General features: G+C 32.7%; 1 protein-coding gene across 1 annotated transcript in view; it reads left to right on the forward strand.

Annotated features, from left to right (window-relative positions):
• LOC110023195 (trafficking protein particle complex subunit 8) overlaps window positions 1-5,493 on the forward strand; it is a 103,679-nt gene extending 98,186 nt beyond the window's left edge. The window contains exons 27-29 of the mRNA XM_020722485.1: window positions 2,930-3,091; window positions 3,721-3,824; window positions 4,788-5,493. Of these exons, the coding sequence (XP_020578144.1) occupies window positions 2,930-3,091; window positions 3,721-3,824; window positions 4,788-5,334 (813 nt within the window). The 3' untranslated portion in view covers window positions 5,335-5,493. The remainder of the gene's footprint in view (window positions 1-2,929; window positions 3,092-3,720; window positions 3,825-4,787) is intronic.
• The last annotated feature ends 6,082 nt before the right edge of the window (window positions 5,494-11,575 follow it).

The raw sequence follows: 11,575 nt of genomic DNA on the forward strand, positions 1-11,575 counted from the left end.
ATAAGAAGGATAATTTCTAAAAAAGGGATCTAGTGTTGGTCAAGTTAAAGAATAAAATGTTTTTGGTGGGATTCTTTGAGAAGCTCAAGTCTAGGGCAGATGAATGTCTCTGGATTCTCAAAAGGGTGAATGATAATACCTACAAGATTGACCTATTAGTTGGGGGGGGGAGGTTACAGGAAGAAGTGGGAAATGAGATCACCAAACAGAATTGTAAGTGTCAAGCACAAGCAAATAAAACTAAGGTGAATTTCTAAAAAGGGGATTTAGTGTTGCTCAAGTTAAAGAAAGAAAGGTTTTTGGTGGGATCCTTTGAGAAGCTTAAGCCTAGGGCAAATGAATCTCTCAGGATTCTCAAAAGGCTGAATAATAATGCCTACAAGATTGACCTATCATGGGACTACAATTTTTGTGTTACTTTCAACATAAAAGATTTGACTTCATGCTACAAGGAATCAAAAGCTTCGACTTAAACACATGAGGTTGAAAAAAAGGTTTCTGTGAAGGGGAAAGAAAGGTTTTCATGAAAATGAAAGAAAGAAAGGCTTTTGGTGGGATTCCTCGGGAAGCTCAAGCCCAAGGCAGATGGACCATTCAGGATTCTCAAAAGGCTGATGACAATGTCTATAAGAATGACTATTCAAAGGACTACATTATTTTTGCTACTTTAAACATAGTAAATTTGACTTTGTGCTATGAGGAACTAGAAGCTTCAACTTCGATAAATGAGGTCAAAACTCCCCCAATCTCTGAAGATTGACACGGGGGCGCCTATGCCCTCATGGGCAAGGTAAGTGTCGCACGCCGATCTGCTCAATTTAGGTGGGAGAACTATGATGTTATTCCTTGTATATGGTTCCTTCCTATTTGGAGTGGGGCTCACTCCTCTTTACCCTAGGACTATATATATGTATTTATTTTGCTTTAGGGCTTGCCCCTACCATCGACAGCTTTTCGTTTCCACTATCTTACATTCGACCCACCACCTTCGAACCTCACCTTAGGGGTATTTGTGTTTGTGTCATTTTTTTCCTATTTACAAGTGTCTATTGTTTGTAACTGCTTTTTTTGAATCTCAGCAATAATATTATCTTTTGTTGTGGTTTGTGTTGACTTCGGTATCATGTGGTAAGCAGCGGCAAGCCTAGGAAGAGAGAGAGGTGGTTGAAAATGGTGGAACTGCAGGAAAAAAAATAAAAAGTCGTTGTTCCAGTTGCTGCACCAGTTAAAGACGTCTTGGAGCGATATGGGGAGGATTTGAAATGGGATAGGGAAGATAATCACCACCTAGAGATCACAATACAGATGAAACACAACTTGTAAACCGCAATATAGCCGAATACCACATAGAATCTTTGGATACAGCCCTCTAAGGGAAATAGAGATGCCGGCGGCTTTTCCGATACATAGCACACAAGAAAATTGACCTAAAACACAAAGAAACAATATATATAATATTAGGGTACTAAGGAGTGGACCCCCACTCCCTGTAAGCAGCAATCCCACGGGAAGAAAAGTCGGTCGGCCTTCAAAACTGCGATCAAGAACCGGTCCAAGCAACCTCTGCACTACCGTGTGTTCGATACTATAGCAATGTTTGCAGAATCACATGCATACGTAATAGTGTGATGTGTGGGAAACCCCTGCGTCTGCCCTGCGTCAAGATTAATGGTTCTTTATGCTTCTCCTTAATTTTTTGCCATTTGATTGTTGCTGTGTTGCCCTTGTGGTCTTACCTTATGTTATTTTTACGTGTTATGATGTAAATCATTGAACCTTTTTCTGCTTAAATTATATAGGCTTTTGATTTGTTCTTGGATGGTTTAATAAGTGCTTACCTTTCAGCTGGATGATTTCTGTGAAATGTTACATACATGGTCAGATTCTTGTGCGACTTTCGACTCAGTTTATTGTGGTTGCTTAGCTCCTTATGGTCTGTGTGTGTCTTGTAACTCTTGTTGATGTTGGTGGCATGCGTTCAAATGTTTAGCATTTAATGAAGTTGAAATGATGAATGACTGAGGTCCATGAGCATGCAGTTGCTGTGTTGGAACATGGGTTACTAGCTTAAACTATGGTAAAAGAAATATTAAATCACGAGCTTAAGAATTTTCTTTCAATCCATATCTTATTTGTGCTAATTTTGAGCTGTCATATTTGAAGCTCTAAGGCCATCATTTTTTTTTGCTTGGTGCTATCTGCTTAACAGCATATAGATCCACCTAGCCTTTTTTTTTTTTTAATATTTGATATTAATCATTGTTTAAGCTTTACGAGAGGCTTGGACATGTATTAGTTTAAATAATTTGCTGCATTATTTATAATTTTTCTTATTACTAATACGGACGTTGGACTTAATGTAGCTTCAAACCACATCAGCTTCTTTAAAAAATATTAATTTCATCCTTCAAATTTGTATTTATTCAGGACTAATTTAAAGTTTGTTACTCATTTCTTTAGAAGTATTCATGCTTTATTTTTATATTGTATGTATCATGTTTATTTAAATTTGTTACTACATTCTTCTTTTGTTAGTGAGCTTAGGTGTTGCAGACATTGTATATGTGCATAGGATAAGCTTGTGGTGAGATCTTTAGCTAGCAAAAGGACACTTAGATCGCTATATGCAAAAATAATATTAATAATAAAATAAAATTAGGAGAAAATAGGAAAAAAAACGCGCTTGGGCTCCAATTGTAGCCTATTAGAGCATTGATATATTTTATTAAATGCGGTGCATTTATGCCCAATCATGGGTGCCTTAAAGGAGATGACAGTCGAGTATTCTTTTTCTCTGTTTTTTTTTTATTTTACGAAAGCTCGTGTATTAATGGTGCTAAACATATTCCTGCAGTATTTTAGATTTGTTTGAAAGCATGTTTCTGTTTTGGACTCTTTAATTTGAGAATTTATTGTTCTCCTTGCTCAGGATTGTAGTGGAAGTTCTGAATATGAAACTTCGCTTGCCATTCATGGAAAGTCTGAGCTGTTGGATGCTCAGTGCAACAGAAAAGCTCTGTTTGATGTATCCAGATTACCTTTGCTGGAGTTCCACCAACATGAAAGACATCACCAAGAAAAAACTGCCAAGGTTTATATGCCCGGCATTCTTCTATTCTCCTTTGCCTTTTCACAAGCTGACTAACGTGAATTTGTTAAGCATCGCTATGTGGTTGAGAACATCGCTTTGCGGTTCTTCAGTGCTGCATTATATTGTTTATGCTGTAATTTATATTGCTTCTTTTTTCTTCTGTTCACTTTAACATATCCAAATTTGTTGAGTTAGTTACAACGTTTGAATCCATTGGAACTTGAGGCGGACATTTCTTCCATTCCGGAAAAAAAAAGAAGAATTTTTTACTTTTAAATTGATGGAGTTCTCATTGCAAGGCCGGCCTTTATTATATGTTGCATCGAGCAGTAAATCTGTAATTATGGATTAACTTTGTATATCTTTCTTAAGCCTTGAACCTGTCAATATGGTATTTCCTGTTAAAATTAAATTTTAGTTAATTTTTTTCCAAATAAATTGCCATCTTATCTTCTAATTTTGTTCATAGGATTTTGTGTTAAGCTGAATTTTTTTTTTTTTAAATCATAGTTTTCTTCATGTTCTCTTTATGTTGTCTCCGAGGTGATTGTTGTAACTTTGTCATGTTATATATCTATACTTTTTTATTTACTTAGTATGTTTAACTTAATTTTGTTTTAATTATATAGGGAGGTGTTAGCAAATTCGACTTCATCCTTATTTCAGAGCTGCAAGAAAACATTTCGACAGGATCACACCCAAGCATTTTATCCTCTCATGCATGCCACTGTAGGCAAGTTCCAACTATACATGCCATTCGAATTTAAGGAGGCCATTTTGGATCGCTTTTGTTTTGTTTTGTTTTTTTTTTTTAATTTTTCTTTTCCTTGGTTTATATTTTGATTTGAAATATAAAATATTTAGTTGCAATAGTTTTTTTAAAAACATTCAAAACACACACAAGCTTGGAGTATTCTTAATAATATTGTTCTAAGTGTTTTTAAAAAAAATTGATTTATTTTTAAAATAGAAAATTAAAGCCTTCAAAAACACACTGAGGCCCCATTTAGGGAAAATATTTGTGTACATAAGACGTACGCAGCGATGCGTACGTCCAGGGGTTATTCAAGAGGTACCGGAGGGTTATATCGGGGTTATACCCCTCTGTAACCCTCATGTAACCTCTTTGTAAACTACCTGTAAGCTACAAATGAGTTCTGCGTTTCTGTAGTTTTATGGGTACAAATAATTTACACGGAGGTTAGAAGGGAATTACATAGAGGTTAAGGGCGGTATAACCCGGATATAACCCCCGTGTACCCCCTGAATAACCCCTGACGTACACAGCGCTGCGTACGTCTTATATACGCAAATATTTTCCCCCATTTAGGATCTACTTTACTTTTAGCTTTCTATTTTTTTTGTTTTTCTTTTGTTTTCTTTAAGTTTTGATTTGAATAAAAACATTCTTGATTGTGATGGTTGTTTTTAAAAATACTCAAAATATTTTTTAGGTGTTTTGTACATTCTTAAAAATAAAAAATAAAAACATATAAAAGCTATAAACAAACCAAACATGTTTTAAAAAACAGAAGTAAAAAAAAGAGAAAAGAGAAAGAGATCTTAAGCAGGCCCTAAACAAACATATTTCTTAAAAGAAAAGAAAAAATAAAAACAAAAACAGAAAATAAATCTAGGATCTTTGATGAGCTAAAGCAATTATGTTTTTTATTTTTATTTTTTTCATGTTTTTCAGCATCTCCGAGGAGTTGCCTGTGTGGTGGCTTTTGGAGGGACCTCGAGTTATACACCACGATTTTTGCGTTTCATTTTGTGAGATTGATCTTGAATTAACAATCTATAACCGTATGAAGAGTGAGGTTTTCATTAGAATCATCACCATGGATTTCATGCCCGAAACAAAGCCTTCAGAGGATTCAACTTCTGATCCTAACATCAATCAAGGAGGATGGCATGATATATCATTAGCAAATGACATAAAAGAGAACTCGAACGTTCAAGGATTTCAATTCCGAAAATCACCATCACCATCGTCGTCGCCATCATCATCATTGTCGTCACAAAGCATTTCTCCCTTTATTTGGTGTGCAGCAAGCTCCACATCAGTCAAGATGCAGCCTTCTTCCACTGCTAGAGTTCCTCTTAGGATCTGTGTTTTCTCACCTGGGACATTCGATCTATCAAATTATGAATTGCACTGGAATGTAGATGCCATGAGGAGCTCATCTGGTATAAGCCGAGGACATCCATTCTACCTCACTGTCCTGCAATCTCCACCTTAAAACACGTAGCTATGTTTATGTGTTATGTTAGTCAAATCCATGTGTAAATTATGGGTCTGTTCGCTTCGGAAATTTTGCGAATTAGTCCTCCTGTTTTATAGTATTTTTATGATTTTCAAACGCAATTTTTCAGGATATTACAAATGCTCATTTTTATGATAATGCTATGTCATAAAAATTAAATATTTAAATAAAGAAATTATCAACTGAAAAAAAATTTTTTTTTAATGTTTTGAATGAAATAATAAATGTGGTAAAGAAGCTGTGCTTTTTCTATTATTTCTAAAGCTTTTTGTCCAATCATCCTGAAATAAGATAATTGTTGTGTACATTGGTGTGGAGATGATATTCATTTTGTTAAAGTTACTGATGATTTTGTTTTGTGAAAATTCCATATTTTGACGAAAATTTATGTGGTGTTTTTTGCTGAGTGTTGGATCGATCGCATGCGAATGTTGATGTCATTTTTGCATGAGGTTTATCTTATTATTTCTTTCTGAGTGTAGGATCTAGTCTTAGGATTTTTATTAGTAGCTCTCCTAGAATACTGGTGTAGGAATTCATATCAAAATAGAATTTCAAGTCATCTCTTCACTCATTAGAGTTTCGTGGGATTAATTTCAAATCCTCAACTTTTGGCTGAGATGATTAGGGTTGGGCTATTGAAGCTTAATTTGAGTTCTTATAAGTTAAAATATCATAAGTCATCTTTAGATCTTAGAAATTTGTCTTCTTTTAGTCTCTCATTTTCGAGAAAATATTGTGTCTAGTACGATCAACAGTTGGGCAACAACGTAGCATTAACGGATGCTACCTTAAAATGTATGTCGAGTTGTCTCCTGACAGTTGGTCGTTCTCATGTGCGGACGATAGACATAATAGTTTCATAATAGTTTCTCCTCATTTGTGATTTTAGCATGTCTCCTTCATAATTTCATAAATAACTCTTTCTTGGGTTCATTGAGAGCATAGGATAAGATTTATCTTTTTAAAGAAATTATCATTTTGAAAATCAAAGTCAATTAAAATTGAAACTTCAAAATTCATTCACATACTAAAATTAAACCAATTATTATCAAAATTAAAATTAAAGTAAATTCATCAAAATTCTAAATTTAATTCAAAATTAAAATTAATAAAGTTAAAGTTCAATTAAATTGAAATCACTCACTAAATATATATATATATAATAATCAAAGTCGCAAAAATTGAGCTCACAAATCAAAACTATTAAATAAAATATAAAAATAAATAAAAATAGAATTCATTTATAAATCAACCTAAGGTCAAATTTAAAGTCTAATATCAACATAATTAATTTCAACAAAAAATCAACATAACGGAATCCGCTAAAATTCATTCTTTACAACAATCAATATAATTAAATCCATTAAAAATCAATTTCAACAAAATCATCCATTAAAGATTAGATTCAACAAAAAAAAATCAATATAATTTTAATGAAAAATTAAATCATTAATATCAAATACAAAATTATGATGATCAATTCAAAATGAGAAATCAAAGGAACCTAAAATCATTAAGTTACACATCTTAATGTCAAAATTCTAACTTCAATAAAGTTATGAAAAATTAAATTAACTAAAATTAACATAAGGAAAATTAAAATCTTAAAACTAAATTAACTAAAATGCATTAAAAAAATTACTTTTGCAATCACCAACATTAAAATTAAAATTAAAATTAAATATCTAAAATAAAATTAACACTTACACACATTAAAATTCATCTTTTAAATAAATCAAACCAAGCACATATCTTGTCAAACCTGAAGTCCTCATGACAATCCTATGTCAAGTTGAATAGGACAACCCAAGGCCAAATGTCAAGCCATCAAAATCAAATGAGCCATTTCAGGCCATGCTAAGCCTCATCCAAGCCATCTTTAGCAAAATCCACACACCTTTTTTAATTTTTCAAAAGCAACGACTCATTTCCAATATAGGTCCAAGATTCAAGTCCACCTAAATTTTCATGATCAATACTCATCCACCCAACTTCTTATGACTTAACCAAAGACAAAAGCAACCCAAATCTCATGACAACTATTCCTATGTCGAAGATCGAAGCCACCCAAAATGTAAGGTAAACCCTCCACCTCAAAACCAAATTGAGCCTACATATGGTCTCTCCCTCTTGGAACTTTTTCTTTACCCAACAACAACCTTGTTGAGAAACTAATCACCTGGTTGACAAAGCCAAACAAAAGCCAAGCCCCTTCCATGGCCATTGGTGGCCTCTTACCCAAAAAAATTCAAAAATGGCCCAAACTCTTCCTCATTGCTCAAAACTTTGCCCAAAGCTTCCCTAAACACCTCTAAGGCTCCCTCACCCATCAACTCCACAGTTATATAAGGCCTTTTATGGCCTTCGAAGGCCTCCAAACCAAAAGCACATGAAGTCAATCATATCTCTATTCCTCTGAGAGAACCCCTACTCTCTTGCTTCCAAGTCCTCGCCACAACACTTAGCCTTACTTCCCCACCTTTTCTAAGCCTTGAACTCCTCTAAACCCCTCTAATTTCTCTAATTCGCAACAGAACCATTTTTGGGTTCACCATTTAACTCACCAAAACTCCAATTTGATCATCCCATTAGCTTCCCCAAGCCCTAAAACTAACTACCCCATCAAAATCTCTGTCTCGAGCCCTTCAATGCACCTTCAGACCAAACAATGCACTTTTTTTTTATCAAAGTCCTACACAATCGTAAGCTCAGACCAAATTGACACTCGGAGGAGCCTCGTGCACTCAAGGAGGAGCTCGTTGTCAAACCCAATTGAGGTCTTACCTCTTGGACTGGTATATGCTTAAAAATCTATTTTAGCTCTCAGTTTTGGAGATTTGTGAAGAAAAGTTTAAATTCATATGCATTTAACTATATGGCTCGATTTGTTCTTAGGTTGGTGCACTAGATCACGAGAATCAACCACCAGATCGTGGTTGCTCTAAGTTTTTCATTTTTGTGGGGATGATTAACAGATAACGTTCATTCTCGTGTAATTGCTCCAAACATAATTGCAAGATCCTCTCAGTATAGCAGATCGCGGGCTAGCATTGCATCCACGTGGAAAGCACTACCAATAAACGGACAGTGCGTGGCATTTCGAAACCGTGGAGGTTGACTTGGCGTTGATGTTTTTAAGTAGGAAAATCTCATTTTTCTGATTTATTTGTATCCAAAGAAATATTCAAAGCTTAAAAAAATCATCATTAATCAAGGAAAAATAAAAAAAAAAATACAAAGAAAAAGCATTTAAACTCATTAAAGTGGGTGGAATTTAGGAAAATACAATCAAAGTAATTTCATCCTTAATTTTTAAAATAAATAAAACTATTAAGTAACTAAAAAATGTTAAAAATTAAAATTAAATCAAACGTAACAAACATCATTGATTAATAGCATATTTGATTTATAGTAATTTCATTTATGGACTTAGAAAAAACATAGAAGTCTTTGAAAATTCAAATTAATAGCTCTACTAAACTTCATTAAAGCATCTTTAATAATGGTGATAATAATTAAGTCAACATTCCTAAATATCATAATATCATTAACATAAATTAAATGAAAAAATAATTAAAATGATTACCACCATTTAATTGAGAAGAGAAACAATCAAATCATCAATAATAATATCAAAAAGAAAAGGGGAAAGAGGGAACCTTTGCCTTAAGCCAGAAGTGTAAGAGAAATAACCTCCAATCATACTTTTGATAAAAATCCTCAGTACAAGAGATGATCCAATTAATGAAAATTGGAGGGTAACTAATTTCCCTCATTTTTTCATAAAAAAATGTTTATCAACTTTTATCAAATAAGCCTGAAATCAATAAAAACTTAGTATTGTTATTTTTTAGGAATACTCATGACAATAGTATGTTTAACTCTTTGAGGAAGCCTAGAAGTAATAAAAAAATGTTAAGTGCAATAATGTAATAAAAATCAACTGTATTCTAACAATCTTTAAAAAAATTAGAAGAAAAATCATTAGACCGAGAGGTTGTATTAGAGCCTATAGAAAAGAAAGTATTTTTAACATCATCAACATTAAAAGATTGAATTAAAAAAGGAGAGACTTCTTGAGAAACATATTTATAAACAAGAGAAGAATCCATAGTATTATCATAAAAAAGAATATGATCATTCAAAAGACCAGAGTAAAAAAGAAATAGCTTCAGTAACAATTTTATCTTGTCTATGAACATAATTATTCTTAATCTTAATTTCTTTAATAAAAATGAAATTTTGTATGATATTAACCCTTTGATAAAGAAATTTAATATCATCTTTACCCTTAAAAATTCAAGAACATTTAGTTTTTTTTGCTTAACCCATTTATACTCACAGATATCATCATTAACAATATCTATTTAAATGAAAGAAGCTTGTTTAAGCAAATCAATAGAAACATTCTGCAACTCTAAAATAGAAATAATCTCATTATATTTCTGCTTAAGATCAACGGTATGATTATATAAAGTACTATAAGAATTTTACTTCCAATTTTTAAAAGCAATTTTAACCTTATGAAGCATATTACTTAAATTAAAGATAGGATCATTATTAGCAACCTCAATAATAATAGAAAGGAAATTAGGGCATAAAATTTTGAAAATTTTTCAGATGAATTTAGAATTAAAATTGATAGATTTTCCCAAATAAATAAAATTATGATAATGATCAGAAGAATAGAGGTTTAAGACTTAAAAAAAAAAAGATCGAGAAATCGAGAAAAACATTAATTCAATGCATTAATTCAATGAGAATTAAAATAGCTCTATCAAGAAAACATTTTATAGGATCATTCAATTCATGTTTGAACCTACTATAAGAGTAACCAGAATTACACATCTCAATAAGAACAACTGAAGAAATACATTTATGGAATTTCACTAATTTACTAGGCAAAGGAGGTAAATCTCCTACTTTTTCATTAATTCTAACAATATAATTAAAATCATAGAGAAGAATCCAAAAAACAAACATGTTATTGACAATAAAAATAATCAAATTTCATAAATATTTTTTTCTCATGACACTATTATCAACATAAATAATAGTAACCTAAAATTAATAAAAAAAACAATAAAATATTTTACAATGAACTAATCAACGATTTATGATAATAGTCATAAAATTTAAAATGCCAAAATTTCATATAACCCAAATTCTTCCATTATCAGCTAAATAAAGGTCATCTATACAATCTTTATTGTAATAAAATTTAAAATGATTAAGAGTACTCAAATCAACATTAATAATATCATTAGAAACCTTTATTTCAAGAAGACAAAAAATCACAATGAAAATCCTTAAATAGATTCTTAAAAGCTATTAAATGAGCTTCATTATTTAAACCTCTAACATTTCAAGAAATTAAATTTAAAAAAAAAAACCATAATATTTAAGAAAAGATAAGAGAACAAACTAAAAACCAAATTATTTAGACTTCCACAAGTTATTGGATAGGAATAGCACAAGAAGCATGGCTATCATTTCCTCTTGACCCAACATTAGAACTGGGATTAAGAGTTTTATGATAAACATATCCTTAACATTTTTTAAGAATAGAAACAATATTAGAACATTCACAAGTATTCAGAAAGTATTATTAACATTATGATTCACTTCAAATAATTGATCATTGTAAGTGCTAATTAAACCCCATCAACAAGAGAGAATATTACGTCCGGAGTATGGACTTGAGTTACGTCCAGACAATAGACATGATACAGCAGAAGTCCGAGCTGCTGCTCGTCCGTTGGCCAGACTCAATATGTTTTCCATCAACAGTTGTATTAAAATCAGAAGCACGTATAAGACTTTCATTATCAAGGACATCAAAAGCTTTCTTAGACGTGATACAGCAGAAGTCCGAGCTCCCGCTCGTCCGTTGCCCAGACTCAATATGTTTTGCATCAACAGTTGTATTAAAATCAGAAGCACCTACAAGACTTTCATTATCAAGGACATCAAAAGCTTTCTTAGTACGACCAACTTCATCCACATTCAAATTATCTCTGATGTTGTGAAGATGAAGAAGCGAAGAACCTGCGAATCTGAATCACTCGAGCAATGGGCGATTCTTGTCCTCCCCTTCCTCCCACCTTCCGCCCTCTCCGCCGCAGCCGCCACCTGCCGCTCCCTCCGCCGGATCGCCGCCGCTATCAACTCTCGCCGTATGGCCGACGCCGCTCGTGGGCTCGAGGCCTCTCCC

The sequence above is a fragment of the Phalaenopsis equestris genome, unplaced genomic scaffold, assembly GCF_001263595.1.
Source record: "Phalaenopsis equestris unplaced genomic scaffold, ASM126359v1 Scaffold000223, whole genome shotgun sequence".
In the NCBI taxonomy this organism is placed as follows: Eukaryota; Viridiplantae; Streptophyta; class Magnoliopsida; order Asparagales; family Orchidaceae; genus Phalaenopsis; species Phalaenopsis equestris.